The following is a 23,085-nucleotide window of genomic DNA, read 5'->3' as shown; positions in this document are numbered from 1 at the left end:
TATTCTTTAAAATACAAAATTCAGCGCCGTGTTTCATATTTCCAAAGTTACCGTATTACCGATACATTTCACAAAAAGACGCGGATATCGAATATTTGTTCGTATTTTTGACCAGGCACAGTCAACGGGATACTCATCCCGTGCAAACTCGGGCAGAAAACCCCGTCGCTCGCTCTCGAAAGCCCTCTTCTCATGATCCGCCATTAGGAGTCAACCTGTGGTAAGATCGTGCTCTGTGTTTTAACCGAATTATTAGCACAAAATGATAATTTTTACGGCAAAATGAATCAGAAATAACAATCCCAACGTATTTTGCTTTTCCTGTCCAGGTGGGTAAAACGCCAGGATGCAGATTTTTGTCAAAACCCTCACGGGGAAGACTATAACCCTCGAGGTGAGTGAGTCGGACTATGATGGAGGGATGCGGCGTTCAGAAGTTACAGTTATTCCGAGTTTTACATCTCTTACTGTTAAATAGGTAGATGCTTACACGTTTCATCAACTCCATTACTACCCATATCAGCTGCTGAGGTGCTTAAACGTATTTTAACACCAATAGATGGTGTATATTGTATCTTATAATTTAAGCTAGGTGGCTAAGCTAGCCGTTACGTAGAACACCGTATACACGTGTGACTGAAGCAACCATAAACTGACCTAGTTTCGCCTCAATCCTTTACAAATGATTATATTACAATGACGGTTAACTGATAAGTTAAGTGTTTATTTCCCAAAATGTGAAAGCAGCGTTGACCGGAAGAAGGTGTCATGGCTGACGCGTCTTCTCTTTACTTTTTCCTAGGTTGAGCCTTCAGATACTATTGAAAATGTCAAGGCCAAAATCCAAGACAAAGAGGGTGAGTAACTAAATTATTTGTTTTGTGTAGCACTTCGGTGACGGTTAACTGCTGCCTTATTGTAGAAAACTATAAAACAAGTGGTGGGATGTAGTAATGTGCATTTAATCAAGTACACATCTGAAGAACATGTACTGTAACATTTTTCGGATTAATGGCATACTTTTTGTGAAGCATAAATTTCAGTGCATGTAACATCATTTCTAGTAGTATTAGTACTTTTACTGAAGCAAGAGTACTACATACATTTTTTTTTTTATGCAGATGCAATGGGGAAACGACTGCCTGGTTTCCATTGTTTTGACAAATGGCATAGCATATTTTTTTAACATTGTTCCAACTCACTGTGGCTGCGTCAAACATTAACCAGATATTCACTAGACACATTCACCCAGTCTGGAATAGTTGCTAATGTATCAAGATGATCCAACTCAGGACTACAAAGTGAGCACCTTTGGCCTGCAAGAAGCTGGCTATAGCCACAAGTTGGGTGGGTGAAATATAGCAGATCACATTTTCACAAGTCCCTCACAGAGGTGTTTGATGGGTTAGTTGTCAAACTTCTAGTATTTCATTGTTAAATTAGAAGTCTCAATTTGAGTATTGAGCATATTGTCATACATTTAGGGAATTGAAGGGAACAGCAAATATTGTGTGGCATAGTTACAATTTAGTTACTTGTGTTTTTTTTTTTTTACATGAAACTGCTCTGGCCTCCATTTTTCTGAAACTGCAGTGGTAACAATTAAATGGACTATTATCTCATTCATCAGTGTGATGTTTTTTTCTCTGCAGGCATCCCTCCTGATCAGCAGAGGTTGATCTTCGCTGGAAAGCAGCTGGAGGATGGACGTACTCTGTCCGACTACAACATCCAGAAGGTGAGCTGAAGACGGAAACCTCATCTAACTTTGATTTCACATGCTTTTTTATAAATGTTGAATTATATCTGTTGGTGGTCAAGTTGTGAAACTTGACCACGCAAGCTAACTTCTACCACAATAACAACTTTCTTGTCTTCAGGAGTCCACCCTGCACTTGGTGCTGAGGCTACGTGGTGGTGCTAAGAAGAGGAAGAAGAAGTCTTACACCACCCCCAAGAAGAACAAGCACAAGAGGAAGAAGGTCAAGCTTGCTGTGCTTAAATACTACAAGGTACGGACACTTAAATCATTTAAATCTCATGTCATTCACTATCAACAGCTTCATCTGTTAACTGTCTATCTGAAAGAACCACACATGCAGTCAGATCTTTGACTGTGGTGATGAGGAGAGCAGACACTCTGATTTGCATGCAAAACCCCTAGTTTTATCAGACCTTCATTCCAGCTCAAATCAACTTAATAGATTTAATGAAGATCCAGTCTAAGTTGGGCGTTTGATCAAGGAAGCAATTCAAAGACGCAACTTAAAATATGTGGTCAGATCGCTGAAAAAAAAACGTTTAACGAGATTTATTGAACAAACTTTTTCATCTCTCCAGGTGGACGAGAATGGTAAAATCCATCGTCTGAGGCGTGAGTGTCCCGCTGACGAGTGCGGTGCTGGCGTTTTCATGGCGAGCCACTTCGACCGCCACTACTGCGGGAAGTGCTGCCTCACCTACTGCTTCAACAAGCCTGAGGACAAGTAGACAGGGACAGACTGACGGGCGTCAATAAAGTTGAAAATGTTTTGACAAAATTCAAAGGCTGTGTGTTTATTTAAATGTTTAGGTAGTTTAACTGTCAGAATGTGAAAGGTTTTTAAATTATTTCACATTTATAGCCTCCTAGTTGTCTGCAGTTCAGATTTGTCAAAGCCAAAGTAAATTTGTCTTCCCATTTAATAAACATTGCACGTTCCGCTGATGAATGACAAAACTGACTAAATATCAGTTACAAAGCAAATCAAAAGGACTTTTTAAAGGTATATTAACTCAAAATGAGATACGGTAAGCCAAGAAACATCTTGAGTGAATGTGGTAAATCAACACGACTTGCCATGTAAATCACATGGGTAAAAATTGAGAATCTGTTAATATACACTGGTCAAAAAAAATATGGGAACACTTATTCATCACCATATAACAGTCAGTTAAACTTCAGATGTCAATCATTCATTTAGGAAGCAGAAGTGATTGTGTATGGATTTCTCCTGCTTTGGAGCAGATGAAAGTGACAACGGGTGCAAAATCAAGACAACCCCCAAAAGGGGAGGTTTTAATGTGGTGGCCACAGACAGTTGCTCCTTCCTGACTTTTTTTTTTTGTAGTTCTGTGTTCTGCTCGTGTTCTCGTCACTACATGAGGCGGTACCTGCAGCCCAATCAGGTTTCACAGGTAGTCATTTGTGAGAGACCAGAATTGGCAGCTCTGCCATTAGCACCCTGTTCTCCTCATAGATGAGTAGATTCACACTGAGCACACGTGAAAGGCATGAACGCGTCTAGAGATGAAGGTGATGCTGCTGTAACTTCATCCAGCATGACTGGTTTGGTGGTGGGTCAGTGATGGTCTGGGGAGGCGTATCCTTGGAGGGCTTCACAGCCCTACATGAGCGCCAACGGTACCCTGACGGCTGGTAAGTACCAGGATGAAATCCTGTGAGTGATTGTGAGACCTAATGCTGGTGCAGTGGGCCCTGGGTTCCTCCTGGTGAAGGATAAAGCTCATGTGGCCAGAGTATGTAGGCTGTTCCTGGATGACGAAAGGCACTGATGCCGTTGACTGGCCCTCACGTTCCCCTGACCTAAATCCAATTGAGCACCTATGGTACATAATCAGATTTTCAACTTGAATAACTTAATCATAGAACTCTGAAGTGTGATTTAAGTGTTTCCTCAATGTTTTTGAGCAGTGTATAATTGTCAGATTGAGATGAACTCTTCCGCTCCAGATGAGAAGACAATATTGAGAGATGGGGAATCAAAATTGTGATTTTTTTTTCAAAGTCAACGTCACAGCAGAAGATCAGTTCAGATTTCTTTTTCAAATCACAATGTTGACTGACTATATCATTTGTCTTAGGATCCTAGAATTAACTAACTTTTATAAATGACAACAAAAAAAGTGTCAAACTACTGAACAAAATAACTAAAGATTTGTTAGTAGTTATAAATATATAATATATTACTTTCTTTCCATATTTTCAATCCCCAAATTAAAAAAGTAAACAATGCAACACAAAAAACACAGATGAAAGAAGAGTTTGTGTACTAAAATAAGGTTATTTACTTAAAAATCGTTACATTGGACAGACTGTATACAGAGTTTTCATTTCCTTGGTAAACTCATAAGGCACCGAACCAGATGCTGTACAAAACAACAACAACAACACCAAAACAAAAACATTACAGATTTACATATTAGAGATTAATCCTATACGGGGAGCTTTCTTGCATATTTAATACAGAGAAAAACACTAAAGTTACTGCTCTTAAATGCCAACGGTTGGCTTCATTCACACATACACGTGCACACCAAGCCAACATGTGCATGTCATCCTGCTGCTGGGGAGAGACAACCAACACTTAACCGTTTAAAGGAGCAGGCCAAACTTTTCTAGGTAAATCTCTGTGCAGAACAGAGAGAGGACCAGGGGTCCTAAACTTAGCTTAGCACAAATAGCACAAAAAATGCTAGCCTAGCTCCATTTTATATGTCTGGTTGTACACCTGTTCAATAAACCAGATAAAAACATAACTGACATATTTGTAGAAACATTTCCTTTCATGGTGCTGCTAGAATACCACTTTCTCCCTGCCTCCAGTCTTTGTGCTCAGCTGGGCTAAACACATTCTGGGCTTGTTTCCCAAATAAAAACGGCATAAGGGAACGTTTTGTCCAAAACTGCAACTGAAATTATGATTTGATGCCGTAGCATGAAGTCCCATTGGATCTCATTTTGGAATAAATCAATCTGAAGTCAGAAAATATTTGATTGGATGAGTGAAACCTGAGGAGGAGCCACACGGACATTTTTGATTAACTGAGTGATTGTTTGTTTTCTTTTTTCACATGAATTAATTATCATGAAGGAACACACAAACTTCTATTTTTTATATGAATACATGTTTGTGTTTCTATAATACATTTTATTTTGGATACCTGTATTTTTATTTATTGTTCCTGTATTATATCTTTTGTTACGCATTTTTATTTTCTTCTGTTTTAACGGTTTGCACAGAAGGCTTGGACAGATAAATCTGAGTTCTAAAACACAAAAATGTGAAAACCTATTTCAATTTTTACACATTTCTGCAGTCCTTGTTCAGGATAGAGAGGCAAAGTATGAAAGGTGCAATGAACTACACATAAGATGACTGACAATTTAAAGTATAACTTTTAGTCAATAAAGTTGGAGTTTGTCGTAAAACTGCTGGACTGTGAAATACAAAATTAGAAAAACGACACATCCAAAAGTGGTGCTTTCTGCCTGTGTGTTTCTTACTGGGATGTGTTTCTTACTGGGATGTGTTTCTTACTGGGATGTACTCGCACCAGAAACAGGTCTCGCTCGTTCTTACGCTTCCCGCCAGCGAAGAGAACTTAAAGGTTGTATCAGCGATTCTGGGCCGAAACATAAATGATCACATTCATCTGTTTTTACCTCACGATCCGCTAGCTGCCCGCCCCATAAGCAGGCCGTCAAAAACACGGGAGGGAGGGGCTAGCTGGCTCTGTTTGTTTTGGATCTCGCAACGGAAGTGAGGGCAACCAGAATCGCTGATACAACCTTTAAGTTTGTGCATAAAACGTAGAGAGGTTACCCAACTAGCTAGTTGGTGACCTATAAGTAGTACAGTTCACTGAGCGGCTTCACACAAAAGTACTCCTGACTTTCTTGACCTCTCGGCAAAATGATCTCCTAACTTATTAAACATCATACGCATAATTTATAGCACAATTCCAACAGTAATATTTTGCGAAACTAGGTCCCATAGGGGACACTGGAAGGGGAGGGACTCAGGTCAGTTTGGCTCCACCCACTGCAGTTTAACTCAACCAATCGGATTTGTTTGTGCCACCCGAGCAGCTCAACCTCCTTACAACAAGCGATCAATCTCGTGACAAACAGCTGACAGAGACAAAATGTAGACAGACGGACAGACAGGACGGTAGACGTCTCCATAGCGACTCCACCACCATCATCATCTCCTGGAGTCGGCTGGACGTCAACACCACTGCAGCATAGTGTTCTGTTTTTTTTTTTTTCCTCTCATGAGTAGGCACGGCATCTATTGATAACATTTATTTACACATTAAAATTCACATATTATAATAGTACCTTTCTTTTAATAATTAACTCTACTTTTTAGAGCGGCGATATATTTTAATATGGCAGGAGAACTCAGTCCTGAAGAGAAAGTAACAAAAAAAAAATGGCATTTTTCACCGTTTTGAAACAGGCAGAAGTGGAGGAAGGAGACGCAGGTCTTAAAAAAAAACAACAACTGTATTTCCATGTTCATTCACAACAAAGCAGGGCCTCCCTTCTCTTCTCTCCATCAAATTATCTTCATCGTCTCGTTTGGCTTTCACAGAAAGCGTCAAACCTGGCAGAGAAGACGAGGAGGAAGTACTCCATGTTTGTTTCCAGACAGACTGAAGATGGAGGCAGGAGGAGGAGGAGGAGACTCGCAGTTCAGCCCTGAAATGGGTCCATTATTATCTCCCAACCTCTCCTCCTCTTCCTCCTCCTGATGAAGAGGGATGCACTTAGCCTGATCAGGTCCAGGTCAGGTTGAGCTTGTTCACGGTTCAGGTGGAACGGAGAGGAGGAGGAGGAAGAGGAGGATGAGGGTGGTCAGATCTTGATGTCCTGCGACTCCACCATCTTGGCAAGCGTCTTCTTCACTCTGAGGATGGTCAGGCGGGAGGCGGGGTTATGAGCCCAGCACTCTGACATCAGCTTCAGCATGGCCCGAAGGCACTGCAGAAACACCGACAGCACACATTGTTAGAAAAGGCAAATATGAAAAACGTACTTTTTATGATCGTTCTGTGGATGTGGCTTCCAGAAACGTTAACTACACGCAGATAAAACAAAGCCCCATTTTTGCTCATAAACCAACAAATAGTTGCCAAAATAAAAAAGCTTACTTTGGGGTTTTTGACCATTGATTGAATAAAACAAGATATTTGAAGATGAATCTCCGTAAAGTCTCACCTCATCACTGTTCCAGCGGTTAGACACCGTTGGCCGCAGCCCTTTAACACAAACCACCTCCAGCATGTCTTCATAAGACGGGTCAGAGGGCACCATCTCATAGTATGGCAGCTGGTAGTCCTCCACGATACCTGAGCAGAGAGAAGAAAGACCTGTTCTTACTCACATAGCGTCTCTTCAGAAGAATATAAAGGTCAAGTTTACAAACCATATGAGAGAAAAACTAGTCTTATCTTCATTGTTGAATACTTTGATCACCTTATTGTTTTCTACATAAAATTCAGCAATTTGATGATTGATGATTCACATATTCATTAACTTGTTTCTGTTAATTGACTAATCTATTCGTGTTTTTTCCTGTTTTGTGTTTAATTATGAATACATTGTTTTGTTTAAGGCCGGGCTGCCATTCTCTTTCTGGGAGCTGCTTTGATTTAATAAAGTATTTTAATATGCAACAATGTTTTCCCCACTAATGTTTTAATATGATTGTGGTAAATATAGCAATAGGTGTCTTGGACTGCCTGCAGAAACATGTTTTCACCAGCAGGTGGTGCCACTTACTTTCATGAAAACACTAACAGACTTCTGTTCTGTGCTAATTTCATTAGACAGGAAACAGCTGATGTTTACACAGAAAGATTAAAGCTTTGCATGTTTTCACTGGCCAAGTACAGCCGAGCATCTAACCATAGAATATCTTCAATGGCAGAAATGACAGAAATTTGCTGGAACTCTAAATAAGGGACGATAGTAACAATTATTCTCTCTGACAATTATTTTCTCAATTAGAGCTGCACAAATCGATCGGTTTAAGTTTTTCAAACAAAACACTAAATATTCTCTGGTTCAGTAATTGAAATGTGATGATTTGACATTTTTGTTTTGGTTGCATAAAACAAGCAATAACATAAAAATAACTGAAACACAACATTCAATGAGCTTGTTTTGTCCAACTAAAAGTCCAAAACCTGAGAAATCTCCTGTCATATATTAAGGAAACCAACAGCAAATCTTAACATCTGAGAGGCTGAAGCCAGAAAACTTCTGGTGTTTTTGCTTGAAAAATGACTGAAAGCATTAACAGTTGTCAGTTATTTTTTCTGTTGATCGACCAATTTCAGTAGTTTTTAAAGCAAACAAGGCAAGTATTCTCTGAGAAGTTGTTCACACTTCTTTTATATTTCAAGACGATCAACCGATTAAATCATTTAGTCCGTGAAATATAAAAATCCTGTTTTGGCCAACTAAAAGTCTAAAACCTTTAAATATTCAAAGAAAAAAACTAAACTGGAAATCATCACATGAGAAGCTGAAGCTTTTGCTTGAAAAATGACAGAAACAATTAATCGTTGCATCTGTTGTTTGACTAATTGTTGCATTTCTAGATTAAATATCAGCTTCACAACAGTTTGAAATCCTATTAATGTTTTCATTTTCCTCCTAAACAAATACATATGGACATGCAGTCAGTGTCCACTGTACACCTGTACAGCCTCATACAATCAAATACGTGTGTGTGTGTGTGTGTGTGTGTGTGTACCTCCGGTGACGCAGCGTCTGGCCATCTCCCAGATGACGAGGCCGTAGCTGTACATGTCGGCCATGATGTAAGCCTGGAAGTGGTTCTTGTTGAGGCTCTCATCCAGGACCTCGGGGGCCATGTATCGTCTCGTCCCCACCCGGGTGCTCAGAGGGACGTCAACCTCATTAGTGTCGCTGTGGAGACGCAAACAAGCGTGCTGTCGGTCATTGTAGCTTACACAGCAAACTCATGTGCAATAATGTTAAGATAAATCATTTTAAACTATCTTTTGTTCATGAAAAGTGAAGAAAAAAACAAATTAGCCGCAGGTGCACTTTTGTTTTCATTTTTCGGAAGAGATTTTAAAGGTGAGACCATTTTCAGTTTCATAGCTTCTTGTGACCGGTTACATTTTGGTGTCGTGTCACACATAATTGCTTTTATTATCATAAAAAGTTGCTCGTGGTCAAAATGCTCCCTCAGTCCATAGTAGGAGAGTATGTCTGTCTTTGTACCTAGACGTGTCTGTTCAAATGAAAACAAACGGATCCCAATATGATGATATGAACCCAACTGTGACATTGGTGTACCGTTACACCTCTAACACAAACTACACAAAATAAATCCTCAGCAACCCAACAACACGTAGATAACAACGTGCTGTGACAGAGCTGTGGGCGTACCTGTTGAATTTGACGGCAAGGCCGAGGTCAGCGATGCAGCAGGCGCCATTCTTCTTGATCAGGATGTTCTTGCTCTTCAGGTCTCGGTGGGCGATGGCGGGCTTGCCCTGCGTGCCGTAGATCTCCGTGTGCAGGTGACAGAGGCCGCAGGCGGCGGAGTACGCCAGCCGCAGCAGAGTCTGCGTGTCCAGCGTGGTCAGCTTCAGGTAGTCGTACAGAGAACCATTCTCGTGGTAGTCGGTGATGAGGAAGAGCTGTGTGAAGGCGCCGGTGCCTTTAATGTCGGCTGCGATGAAGCCTGCAAGACGGAGATAGAGAGATGATTGACAGGTCAAATCTTCAATGATGAAAACAAACGGCAAGAAACTATATCCAGTTCATCCAGTACTTTCGTTAAAGACAAGTGGTGTTTGATTTCCTCCGACAGAAATATGTGATTAAGTGTTCAAGCACGTATGTTTTAGAAAAAATAAATACATCAAAAAAGAAAATAAATCCCCAAACTGCCAAGTTATTATTGGCATTACTATTACTTTATTAATATACAGACATATCTGCCATACAACTTCTGTAAATTCCCTAAAAGAAACATCTTAAGACTCACCATTTAATTGAGCTTTTAAGTCGTCTGTAGCATTGATTTTATTGCATCTTACTGAAAGTTTATTTATAGCTCACTTTACCTTTTTACCAGAATTCATTTGATGTTTTGTTTGCCACTTTTGTCAATGTGTTTAATGAAGTACCCTAGGTTGCATTAAATCTATGTATTATTATTATTATACATAGATCATCATGCTCAGCACACACCCCCACACCCACACCCACACCCACACACACACACACACACACACACACTCTGTAAACGTATTAGTACATCTTCAGTACATCAAAGGACCGTCTGTCTCTGTTTAACAGCGTGTCGCCGTCGTGTCTCATCAGTCTGACAGACGTCAGGCTCGCCGTTATTAGTTTAAATCATCAACCAAATTAAAAATCAATCGAGGTATTGATCGATCCTGGAGTCCTGCAGTCTTCGTATGTGGCTCTGAGCTCACAGCTCAGATTTCCAGGCTGATGTTTGCATTTGAAACGATAGCTTTGCAATGTTTCAAAAACAACTACATGTTTACGTTCTTATATCCACGTTTTACCTTTTCTACCTGTCTGGGTTTTAAAGAACCCGTCGTATTAAGTAAAGTACAAGAGATGGATGGGATTTTGTACCGAGGATGTTTTCGTGTCTCATCAGGACCGTCTGGTAGATCTCCGTCTCTCTGAACCAGCTGGCTTCCTCTCGGGTGAAGAAAACCTTGACAGCCACCTTCTCTCCCCTCCAGCGGCCCAGCCACACCTCGCCGTACCTCCCTTTACCGATCTGACGCACCATCTGGATCTGCTTGGCGATGGTCCGTTGAACCTGAGCAGCCGAGAGAAGAAGGCAAACAGTGGAGGAGAGACAGGATGTTTAATGATGAGTGTTTTATATCAGGTATGAACTGAAAGCAGGTGTGACACACTGTAATGTACAAGTTGAAACTTCTTTAGAGTCTACGTTCTGAAGAAACTTGCATACAAATTACACGTTATTATTCTAAATTTCATTTAATCAAACATTTTTCGGCAGTTATCAACACATAAGTCTCTCCAATGTATTACATTTGCATCAATAAAATGCATTAGTTTGTGTAATTGAAGTGTGTCCTCCAGGTGCAGTGCTGGTCCCTACCAGCAGGGGGAGCCCAGAGCCGCTACCAGAGCTCTGTGACTGATGTATGAGGTCTTTGAGTGACTCTCCAGCAGGGATGAAGACCTCCTGCTCCAGATCCTTGTGATATCGCTGACGCTCATTCTGCCACTTATACCTGTCACATAGAATTATATCACTTAACACAGAATAACAGTTTACTGCAACCAACAGCCACTTGAACCAAAGAGACTACAGCTAAGCAGTCCTGTTTATTAAACGTTTCATGGATTACACGTCAGAAAATGTGACAGTCAGGGCCTTTTAGATCCTTTGAGGTCTTTAAGGTGCTGAGGATGCTGTCCTACCTGTAGTAACAGACCACGGTGACACAGATCAGAGTGCAGCAGCAGACCGTCATGGAGATGAGGAAGGCTAGCCAGTGGGGGCTGCCTTCTGGAAAACAAAACACTGGCTGTTAACTCAAGTATGAATTAATCTGAGAAACAACTCAATCTCTCACAGGTGGGGAGTTTGAATGTTACCGGGAGGAGCCTGAGGGGGGAGCGTGGGCTGCAGGTCTCTGTTGCAGAAGTCGGTGTTGCAGCACTCAATGGTCCTCCTGGTCTGAGCATTGGGTGAGTCCTGTCAATCAAAACAAATCACATGATCAATCAAGACTTCCAGTCTTCTCTCTCCCACCTGACAGGAGCAGTGTGTGTGTGTGTGTGTGTGTGTGTGTGTGTGTGTGTGTGTGTGTGTGTGTGTACCTTGCACTGGAAGTGTGAGCCTTCATACTTCATGCAGCCAGAGGTGAGGCTGGCCTCGCCGTGCTCATCCTCCTCGATGATGGCGAAACACTGACCGTTGGTCCTGAGGAAGATCAGTCGTGTGGATCAAAACAAACATATGTGGCTATTCAGCTGCTATTCTAGCCTCTTCTACCAGAGGCGTATTGTTTTCTTCTCTACGGTCTCTACTCACTGGCAGGTGTTGTTGGTGGCGTCTTCAGGACAGTGCCCGGAGCAGTAGCAGCTTAGAAAACGGGCGGCGTCTTCAGGCGCAATGGTCGAGTCCTCACCGGGCCGCCGAGCCTCGAGTTTCACCCCCGTTCCCTGTAGGACGTGGTCCGGGTTCTGACCTGCAGCTGGAAAGAGAAGCATTACCAGTCAGAACCAGGTTTAAAGTGAGGGAGTTTTATTGAATGTTTTCAATAAGGAAATATACTGAATTCTTCAGCATTACTGGAAAAGAAGGAGACACAATTTAATCTAATTAAAGAACCTTAATTTAAGTTTTAAACCCAAACTCGGGGGTGAGCTTGGAGAATAGACTTCAGGTCAGATTTATCAGAGTGACTCCTGCTGTTGTTGAAACATTCCTCCTCTATCAGCAGGACAACAGCAGGAGGAGGAGGAGGAGAATGAGCTCCATATTAGGGCAACAGGCTATTTATACTGCACCAACAACTGTTAATGTGTCCCATCATAATCTCTACATTTTAGGAATTTTTGACTTCACTGAAATTGTGAAAAAAAGCAGATATGGATCATTTATATTTAATTTATAAATCATACCAAACAGAGAAAGGTAGAAAATAGGCACATTGAAGCAGCCAGTACCAGTTTGTCAGTTGATAAATCTTCTGTCAACAGACAGCTCGATTCAGCTTTATCAGACGGGATCAATAGAATAGAAAAGGTAAAGACAGGTCAGAGAGGGAGGAGGTCAAGTCTTAATCCCTCCATCCCTCTGCTGTCTCATGCAGCTCTGTTCGTCCCTGTCTTATCAGTCAATCTTAAACATCCTATGTTTATCTGCAGTCCTCCTTTAATCCCTCTCTTCTCTCCTCCCTCCTTTACTCCCTTCATTCCTTTACCTCGTATTTGTTTTACATCAACTTCTCGTCTCTCCTCTCTCTTTAAGCCCAAAGCAAAAAACACTCTTGTGGTGTACAGACATGCATGGTGACATGTCTGGACATGAACTACCTGCACAGCTACACTTTAAGCCGCCTGGTAGCCACAGCAACAGTCTGTCTGCCTGTCTGTCTGTCTGTCTGTCTGCCTCTTTCTTTACATCTACTGTGATTCTGAAGACTGGAACGTAGACTCGGAAAAAAAGAGAGAAAAAGATAAGAAGAAGAAAACGGCATGATTCTGATTAGCTGCCTGACAGAGTTGAGTCGGCACATTAAAACCTGCCGTCCACGGTCAGCCCACCATCCAAATGAAGCGGTTTTTACATCTACACACGAGAAGTTAGCTTCATTAGCTTTTACTTAAATGTTTAAAACTTCAGCTGGGTTTTTCAGTGCTTACAGAAAAAACAAAGCATTTATAAAACATCACAAAATCTACCATGTAAGTATGTAAATACAATTAACTAACTAAGTAAGGACGTCCACCAGTCAGTACATAATTAAGTCACTAACTAGTTAAATCAATAAGTCAGTGTTGAGGGCATCTATTACATTCCTTTTCCTGCTCTCCTTTGCACAGATGCTTTTGTCATATAATTAGGGCCCTACGATTTCAGCATGGAAAATACAGAGAGAATTTTGATGAAAAAACAGAATCTGCTGTAAAAAGCGAGATATTGTAGACTTATGTGAATGGAATTTATGGAAAGCAGGGTTTCCCCATTATAAAAGTATTATAATAATGTTATAACGACAGTAAGTTTGCTTCACAGCACTTAAACAGACAAACTGCAGAAAACTATGCCTATGCTGCTGTTTAACCACTTTTTCTGATGTCAAAATGTACTTAAAATGTAAAACACATACATCAAAGTTCAAATGGAAAACACAAATATTGTGAAAAAAAAAGTAATGTAAACTGGAAGGGCACTAAACTAGGGTTTTATTCGACATGTTTCTCATGTATTCACCTGTATGTTTCATTAAACTTAAACACTTTGACTCTACTTGAGCTTCTTGTCACTCTCGTCTCTGAACGCTCATCACAGCTTCCACAATCTACTCACAAGGGTCAAGCCGGCGGACAGAAGGATTCGAGCCAGAGACAACCGTTATTGATTATTTTTACAACAGTCAGTATTATGTAACACACACACACACACTCTTCAGTTTCTGACTGCCTACCTCTCAGACTAGGGCAGCTCTGTTTGGCACAAAAGGTTATGAGTGACTGGAGTGAGGAGGAAGGAGAAGTAAAGGGATGGTGGGTGTGCTGAGGCTGGAAATGGCTGCTCTTGTGTCTGTCTCCATCCACATGTGTGCTTAATTGTACCGGCAGTCAGAGTGGAGACTGAGGTCTGGCAGAGAGCACGCTGGGTAATCAGACTCTTAAAGTCACAGCACTGTTTCAGACCAACTGTTTATTTACACAGCAGCAGCCGCAGCAGATTGATTAAACACTGATCTGTCAGCTGCTGTCCCCACTGGTTTTAAACACCTGACCTGCTGGAGGAAAGGGTGAACATGAATGCTCACTTTTTGGGTTGAAGCAGTCGTGTGGCCCGTAGACACAAAGTTAGCTGCTCTCCTCTCATGCAGAGAAACTTTACGACCACAAATTAGTCAACGATGACTCACTGTCTGCAAATATGTAGCGTATTAAAGTCGATCAAACTAAAGGAATGTGAATTTGATCAAAACAAAAATTGCTGTTAGCTGTTTTGATAATCTAATAGTTTCCTTCTCTGGTCACAGCTTCTAAAATGATTGTGTTGCTATTCTTTGTAACATGTTTACATATGTAATTTATTATCTTTAGGTTTGGTACTTTTGGTTGAACAAAACAACATCTGAAGATGTCAGCCTGGGCTCGATCTGGCCATTTTATGGTTTTTGAACATTTTATATACAAAAAAAAGAAGAATCTGAAAACGAATCCGCAGATTAATCAATAACGCAAACAATAGTTAGATTAAATCATAATCTAATAAATAAAAAATACAGTAGTTACAATGTTGATAACAAAAGAACAAACTTACTTATTAAATATAATAACTTCAACACGGAAGGAGAAATTAATAAGATATATGGATGAAAGTACAACGGAAGGAATGTGGGTTAAAGCAGACTTGGGCTTGTTTTAACTCCTGCCATGTCCCAGTTGCTAAAAGCGGGCGCTCAGTACTGGGATGAAGCAGTCGGTGTGGTCTGCAGACAGAGTTAGCTTCTCTCATGCAGAGAAACTTTACGACAGGGAGTTAGTAAACAATGACTCACTGACTGAAAATACGCAGAGGAATAAAGATGATCAAACTCAATCAATACCCACACAGTAAGAAATTAAGGAAAAAACAATTCACATAACAAGAAACATCACTTTAATAAATAAATAAATCAGTCTATAAATAGTTCTGTCCTCTCTTCAGGAAAAAGCAGTGGTGGAGGAAGTATTCAGATGTTTTACTTCAGTAAAAGACCAAATACCACACTGCAAAAATAAGTCCTGCATTTAGAATGTTTCAGTGAAAGTATCTGACTATTATCAGGAAAGTATAAGTTTTCAGTAGAAAAAGGTCCCCTGTGCGTGTTGTACCATTATTAATTATATAATTATTAATAATTAATAAGTCAATATGGCCGAGCTTCTGATAAAAGCAGGCCAGAGCGCACTTGTTTTATCTCCTCGCCCGTCCCAGTTTCTGTTTTTAAGAGTGCGTATTAAGGAGAGGCGGGTCAAAGAGTATCTTAAAGTCATTGTTTCCTTCTCGGTGTTGGAAACGGACCAAACTCATTCTGAACTGCCCTGAGGTGATAAACTCCACCCGCCTGGTACAGCATGCGCAGTAAAACAAACAAATTATCTGTAAACACATGCAACTTATCTGCAGGGCTGAGGACGGGGGTGTATAATTAGGAAATCTGTTTTTTTTTTTAAAGTCCACTTGTTTTTATACAACAGTTGAGAACTTTGGCTGAAAAAATATATATATTTAAATTCGGTATTGAAAAAAGTGTTGGTATGTGACCAACAACACCAAGCCACCTTTTAAAACAAGTTTTCAATTCAAACTTCACAGAAGGTTAAACAATGTTTTGGAAATATCGCTGTCGTCAGGAGCTGGTTGAGGACAGTTTCCCATGTGCATCAGCAGAATTGTACATGTAAACATTTTAACATAATGTGTTTTTTTTTACGTGAAATTAATTTAAACTTAATGAACCATCTCTGACTAGTCACCAACACTTGTGAGCGACGACTGCTGCTCGAGCAAACGGATGACAAAGAAGAGAAGAGGGAGGAAAGAGAGGACAGCTCATCTGTCAACCGCACTGAAACCCGATGATCAGTGTCACCTCGCTCGGCTCCACTCCCTCCTCCGACCTTGGAAACGGGCGAGGAGAGAAGGGGCAAGTGTATGAGATGACAAAGCAAAGAGGGACAAACTGGCCCTCAGGCTGAGCTGGCCAGATAACACAGCGGTGATCCAGAATCAATTCCTGATTCAATAAAGATAAATGATATGGAAGCGTAATTTAATGACAGAAATCCCTGGTTGAATGTTTTCTGCAAAGATGTTCAGTGCTCAGTTTAAATTATTCTATAGGTGAATGAGCATGAAGTGCTCCTTCAATACTCCAGTCTCCATATTGCATAGTTAGTAAGTTAAGTATTTACAGTGGGGCGCTCATACTGCCAAAAATGTTTATTTGGCTGATATATTACATGTTTATTCTGATTAGATCAATACTTAAAGGACCAACAGGGTTTCTGAGGATTGGTAAAGCAACATGTGTTAATATGTTTTAAACAACCTTTTCTGTGGAACCTCGTTGACATTTAAATGATCCAAATCAAAATCCTAAATATCAGCACACAATCTCAACTGTTGAGAGTTGAGAGGGGAGATTCTGATTTGTTTGGTGCCTACTAGGTATGCAACAATACAGTTAGCCCACGGTTCAATACGTACCTTGCTTCTTGGGTTACGGTTTCGGTTCTGTTTCGGTACACATTTTGTGCCCAAGGAGAAAAAAATTGCTATTTATATATTCAAAAATGATTTCTCTATTTTGCTTATAAGCTTATTTTTTTTTACATTCAGACACATTGAAGTTTATTGTATAATACAAATAAATAAATATGTAAAAACATTTTTTTATTTTTTTTTCCAAATGCAAAAGTGCTCCTTAGCCTTGACGACTGGTATAGGGTAAAAGGGGGTAAAAAATGTCAAATGTACATAAATGAAATATGTACATATTTAAAACTGGTGGTGGGCCGTTATCGGTGTTAACGTGCTGCGTTAACGCGAGACTCTTATCGGGCGATACAAAAAATATCGCCATTAATCTATTCTCAAAGTTGGGTTGGGAGCTGGGTCTATACTAAGCAAGCTATGATGACTTTCACTTTCATTTAGCGCGGATGTATACCTGGCTGAATTGCACTGTAGGGGGCGAGAACGAGTCAGACTTGGAACCTGTGTATGCCTACTGTGAAATGACCACATCAAACGTGACGAGCTGACATGGATGCAGCTATGAAGGTTTGCTTCAGGGAAAATTATTTAAGAAGCTTCCCAACGGAAACCTCGAGAAGACTAAGGTTGTTTGTACCTTGTGCAATGTGGAATTAGTTAGTTGGTCATTATTTAGGTAGCACACACATATTATGAATGCCTTCGGCAGAATTCAAATGAGCCATTTTAATCTAGATTAATTCCAAGATTACAGTGAGATTAATCTAGATTTAAAAAGTGAATCTATGGCCACCACTATTTAAAACAAAGTCACTGTTTTAAATAAATATACCTGTAAACATAAAGTCACCGATTTAAATAAAAAGATCTGTAATTCGGTAGCCTATGTATGACTTTCATACAGTGAACAGGTTTGGAGTACTGCTCTTCATCTCCACTCGACATTTAGCGGAACGACACAGTGAGATAACTCTCTGTTGCCTGAGAGGTCCAACTATCCGGGTCAGTGCTCGGCTCTGTGCTTTAGCTAGTTCCACTTCAATTCCTTTCTGTTGTTTTATAGAAGTCGGGAATTACGTTAGTGCTGAAAAGTGTAGCGCGGATCGAGCGTTTTGATTCGGTGACGGAAGCCCCCAAATACGGGAAAGGGCTGCAAATCTTTAATAATAAAAGTCCCACTGCACTCGTTCTGTTCTCGTGTTTTCTGCACCGGTAGAATCGGCTTGTTGGAAGGCATCAACGAGAGACAACCGTTTTTAACTGACGTTGTTACCTGCTCAGCCGTCCTTCCAGGACATTGGATATTTACTCGACAGGGAGGCGTTTCTCCATCGCAGCGCGTGAACACATGTTGCGTTCAAGTGCTCCTCTAAAGCTCCGACATAGCCAATTCAGAGAGAAATACAAGGATAGAAACGTCAAATTAAGCAAAATTGTATTGCAAAACCGAAAATACCTCAATTCACAAGTGTGTATTGAACCGTACATGTGGACCGTACGGTTCAATATTATATTGAGAACCGTTGCTTCCCTAGTGTCTACAGTCAGACTGAGGATCTGGACAGAGAGGCTAGTTTTATCTGCAGGTCAACAGGAGAGGACGGCACACAGCTGACGATTACAAAACATGATCCATGCAACGGTTGTCAAACCCACCTCCTAATACAACATCCAACAACAATTATGTCACCTCTCTGCCCTTCAGCACAGCTACTGCATCACAAAAAAAATGTCCATCCACCATTGTAGAGTAATTTACTTCGTTTTTTCAACAGTGGCAGTGCTGACGCCATCTTACTTATGTTTTGCTCTTATTTTGAAGGCCTATCATGTCTTGGCCATAAGGGACAGGAATTTCATTATCTGCTAATAGACATTTCTCCAATATATCTTTACAAAGTAGTACATCTTTAAAATAGTTGGATGCTGCCATATCAATGCTTTGGATAAAGAATTTAGCACCTTTAATCAATTAGCAGTAAAAATAAAATACATATGTATTTTATGTATTAGTAATTGTTAGCTGCAGCTCACATCATATCTCATTGGTCTGGTTTAAAAAATAAAAATCAGATTCTGTCTGAAATCAACCGCAACTCCATGTCTCAGTGGCAGAAAAGATCCAGAGAGGGGAAATAAACACTGTTTCAAAGGGTGACTATGTCTCCAGAGGGACTGAAGGATATTTCCGGAGAACAATGGCTGTTTGGAGCATTTAGCGCCGCTGACAACTCTTACAGCGCCATACAGGAAACAGTTAATGTGCAAAGAGGAAGTGAGAGCGGCAACAATCAGTTCAACAGCTTCCTGCAGGGAGGCGTGGTGGACGGGATAGAGGGAGAGTTTCAGAGGGCTAAAAACGAACAAACTGATCATATTCTTTCAGCGTGAAAGCTGTTTGGGGATGCATTTTTCAGACGACTCGAAGAAAACGAACATTTGACACAGAATAACTGGAGCCGACGGTCGCAGGTGAAAATGTGAATAACAGAGTGGAAAAAGTCTGATAAGACGACAGAAAGGGTCTCTCCTTTTCCTTCCCAGATAACTGTGTTTGTGTGTCTGAGTCAATCACAGTCAGTGACACTCAGCTGAGCAGTGCCCTGCTCTTATCAGCAGACTCTGTGTATGTTTGTAGGTCAGAAGGTGACCTTTTCTAATGTCCATAGCTGCAGTGTTTTCTCTTGTTCCCTCCCACTACAGCGGGCAAAAGGGAAGACGATGAAACGAGTTGTCAACCTTTCCTCAAACTTGCTGTTTTATTATTATTTTTTAACCTGTGTTGTACTTTACTTTGCTATCATTGTCCATTGAGAGATGAGGACAAAAATTGTACTTCAAGGAGAAAATAAGGCAAAGTTCAAAAACCTCGAGGAGGAGTGAAAATGTTTGACTGGATCAGTTTTTGTTTTAGAGTATTCTCTATTGTTTCCACAGGTTAATTCCCTAAGTCTCCCCGTTATCAGCCAATTGACACTTAATCATCTTTAACAAAAGACCTCTGGATAAAGAATTGTGTGCACAGGGACGGGGTGGGTTACAGAGGAGTGGCATAATGACTTTATGTTAATGTACTGCTTATCTAACTGAAAACAAAGTAAAAGGTTAATGAGTAACTTAGCATCTGAAACAGCCTCCATGGTTAAAGGCAAAACAACCATCAGGGAGGATAAATCTGAGAAAAGGTGAGAAATTGTGCTTGTTGTAAGTCTTCAAGCACAATTTCATTTAATTTCTAATTACATTAGAGGATGGACGATATTGAATTGATAAAAGGCCTACAAGAGCTGAGGAGGTGCATCATATATTCTAGAAATAACTTTTGTGGGGAGAAATACATTAGTCAGATAAGACTTGTCAGCTTGCTGTAAAATCAACCCACATTTTCTGACCCTCTTGCCAGAATAATGAGTTGAAAGTGTTTTCATGAAGTGGAGAATTATTGTCTACGGCAACACCGTGTCCTATTAATGATCCAAACCGGTTGATTGGTCAACTGAAATTAAATTGTTGCGCATGTATGTTTTGTGCTGCACCCTAAAGGGATAGAAGTAACCAAGAGTATGCATCTCATCTGTGTGGAAGTTGATTTTCATGTATTTCAAAGATCCAGCAGTCCTGTAATATAAATGACTTCTGATCGATTAATCACAACGAAGAGAAAACTACCATATTGTCTGGAAATCCATTAAAGCAGGAGGTACATCTCACGTTTGTGTTGCTTGTCAAGGTAATCCATTAAAGTAGAACAGTGGAAAGTTTGGGCTATTTGACAGACGATTCAGTCTCATTTTCACTGTGTATCCTCCCTGGCAGTAAAACATGGTTCACAAACCTTCATAAACTACGAACATCAGCTATTCTGAAGGTTTTGATCTTAAGTGATGAACAGATCCAACTGTGGCAGACTTTTATTTACACCTGGAGCTGCTGCCTTTAAAAAAAAAAAAAAAACTGTAAACGTGAATCAAGCCTCTTGAGTCTGTACTCTCTGTAGGTTGAACTAAAGGACTTTTTTCTAAAAGCTTTTAGGGCCATTAAATCCATTAGGTGTTTATGATTAGTAATCCATTCATCTATTGCTCATACTCATTTGTCTTATCTTTATGTGCACATGAAAGCACTACATTCAAAGAGATTGCACAGGGAAACCATGCATGTTGTACAACATGCTAGTGTACAGTGTCACCTGGAGACTCTCTTCTTCCTCCAAATCAAAACGCTTCGCTCAATCACAAATCTCATTAAAACAAGCCAATCACCGATCATCTGCCAAACTGCTTAAATTGTGTACCACTGCTTTCTTGTGTGAGGGTCAAAGTTCATGAAGGTCTAAGTCAAAGTTCCCACTGTTTTCGAGAGATAATTTTGAAGTTTGAAGAGACAATAATAGCAAAGTATGAAAAGAACTGTAAGCTGGTACTTAGCTGGTGTTTTGGGCTCCCATTCATTGTTTTGACCCCCAGCTTCCCATTCACTATTACCCAAATCTCTCAACAAGACCAAAACATATTGGAAACCATTGAACCAAGGCAGGATTGAATCACAAACCTTAAAACTTTGCAGGCAAAGCAAGCTAGCAAGCAAGTCAACTTTGGGAACTGAACGAAACATGCTAACCAGTTTAACATTATTCAATGGGTCGTCAAATCAAGCACTGATAGATAGCCTAGTAGTTCATTCCCAGCTAAAGGAAATAGGAGAATGCTGAAATAATTTCCCGGACATTGAATTTTTTCTCTTATTTTCCAAGCGTCTTCAACTGAAATCTTGTTTCCAAAACGAGCAGGATCCCTGATGGTTATGCAAGCAGTTTTTTATATGCTCCCTAATCCCGCGAGCTTCTTGTCACCCCATCTGCATATCATATGCAGAGCCATGAGTAGTGACTTTTAAATTATTTTATGTTACTTTTTAAAAATCAAAAGCTGAATATAAAGAACAAGTGTTTCTTACCCTGGAATCAGTTTGAGTGAACAATTGAAAAAGTAGAGGAGTGATTCTAAATGTCTTACCATCAGTTCGGTGGGTCAGCAGCAAAGCGGCGGCCATCACAGCCAGACAGAACGGTAAACCTGACATCCTGCAGCAGAGACTGGACTGAGACCGGACCAGAACTGGGCCCAGATCGGGCCGTGCTCTGTAATCAGGAGCTTTCAGATCAGCAGGTAAAAGTATTTAATCCACAGCAGGAGTTGAGGGAAGTGCTGGAGTGTGGTTCTCCAGTCAGCGAGACAAGGCCTTGGAGAGAGGATGGCCAGCAGGAGGACGAGCAGGAGGGATGCAGACGGGAGATGACAGGAGGGCAATATCACAATATCAGATTATCTTCTGTCTCACTGGCTCTTTGAGTCCAAAACCCTGAAGAAGAAGAAGACACAGATTTAAATTGAGTCCAACATCAGCTGAATAGTGGAGTTCAGTTGTCCCGCATTGCACTGTGTTCAATCATGCAACAAAAAAGACAAAATAAGATTTGACTCAATATTTAGGGTAGTAGGCATTCATTCAATGACAGTAATTTCTTCATTTTAATCTTTTAACAAGTGATTGGTTTGGTTGGGCTCCGGCTCACTCCCTCTCTATCCCCCTTATCTTCTGTGCGCTGTGACCCAGTGACCCCAGCCGGCCCAGTGCTGGCATCTGACAGTCCAACTAACTACCGAATCATTTGTCCAAGAGATGTCCTGCAAATTGCAGGCGCTGGCCCTATGCAGCGCTGATAACGGCATGTCGCAATTAGTGGAAGCCGAGAGGGATGGAGGGATGTGTGTATGTGTGCGAGTGAATTAGTGGTGATGCGTGGCCGGTGTCCGTCACTTTTCATTTGCCCGGGGGGACAAAGAGGGCCGACCTGGGACCCACTTTTCACACATCTCTGGCTGAGAAGGCCGAGAACAAAAGACACACATGCACATACGCACACACGCACAAAAGAGTGCCAAATTACAGAATGAGTGGATGTATTTGTGGGCTTCTATTGCAATCTTTGTGAGGACCAAATCTAGCTTGAAACCACCGTACTGAGGGTATCCAGACCCTTCTTGTCACCCGTGAATAACCAGGTTCTTCTGGTGAGAATAACGTGTCCAAAATGTTCTACTGAACCCATGAATAGTGATCTTGCTCTACAGTAAAAAAAAAAACATGGATCATCAAGATGTCATCTTCTCAGGAACTGCACTGTCATATTACAGAGGGTTTTATGTTGCTTTTTGCAGATCAGGACAGTAATTATGTTAAAATATGTATTTTCCTGAAGAGTTAACAGGAAGGTATCACA

General features: G+C 40.7%; 2 protein-coding genes across 4 annotated transcripts in view; one reads left to right on the top strand and one right to left on the bottom strand.

The window, feature by feature from the left end:
* The first annotated feature begins 145 nt into the window (after positions 1-145).
* rps27a (ribosomal protein S27a) lies at positions 146-2,540 on the top strand. Its single transcript, XM_084020545.1, has 6 exons — positions 146-220; positions 330-394; positions 803-857; positions 1,653-1,738; positions 1,881-2,012; positions 2,341-2,540. The coding sequence occupies exons 2-6, from the start codon at positions 347-349 to the stop codon at positions 2,488-2,490; spliced, it is 471 nt and encodes a 156-aa protein (XP_083876671.1). The 5' UTR covers positions 146-220; positions 330-346; the 3' UTR covers positions 2,491-2,540.
* A 1,504-nt stretch (positions 2,541-4,044) lies between these two features.
* The window catches only part of LOC311020493 (bone morphogenetic protein receptor type-1A-like), a 46,237-nt gene continuing 27,196 nt past the window's right edge, over positions 4,045-23,085 (bottom strand). The window contains exons 3-14 of one of the 3 annotated variants that reach the window (XR_014597905.1): positions 21,818-22,163; positions 11,886-12,048; positions 11,672-11,774; positions 11,447-11,546; positions 11,270-11,357; positions 10,944-11,079; positions 10,442-10,634; positions 9,215-9,512; positions 8,550-8,725; positions 7,007-7,137; positions 5,338-6,769; positions 4,045-5,303 (exon numbers count right to left, since the gene is read on the bottom strand). Coding sequence is in view for 1 of the 3 variants with exons in the window: in XM_084020543.1 (XP_083876669.1) it covers positions 6,644-6,769; positions 7,007-7,137; positions 8,550-8,725; positions 9,215-9,512; positions 10,442-10,634; positions 10,944-11,079; positions 11,270-11,357; positions 11,447-11,546; positions 11,672-11,774; positions 11,886-12,048; positions 21,818-21,884 (1,581 nt within the window). In the remaining 2 variants the exon portion in view is untranslated. Of the gene's footprint in view, positions 6,770-7,006; positions 7,138-8,549; positions 8,726-9,214; positions 9,513-10,441; positions 10,635-10,943; positions 11,080-11,269; positions 11,358-11,446; positions 11,547-11,671; positions 11,775-11,885; positions 12,049-21,817; positions 22,164-23,085 lie in introns of all 3 variants that reach the window. The other 2 variants (XR_014597906.1, XM_084020543.1) reach the window with 2 other exon arrangements.

The sequence above is a fragment of the Eutrigla gurnardus genome (assembly GCF_963514095.1).
Source record: "Eutrigla gurnardus genome assembly, chromosome: 11".
NCBI classification, from domain to species: domain Eukaryota; kingdom Metazoa; phylum Chordata; class Actinopteri; order Perciformes; family Triglidae; genus Eutrigla; species Eutrigla gurnardus.
The sequence above is the reverse complement of the archived record's forward strand: the minus strand, read 5'-3'. Positions and strand labels throughout refer to the sequence as shown.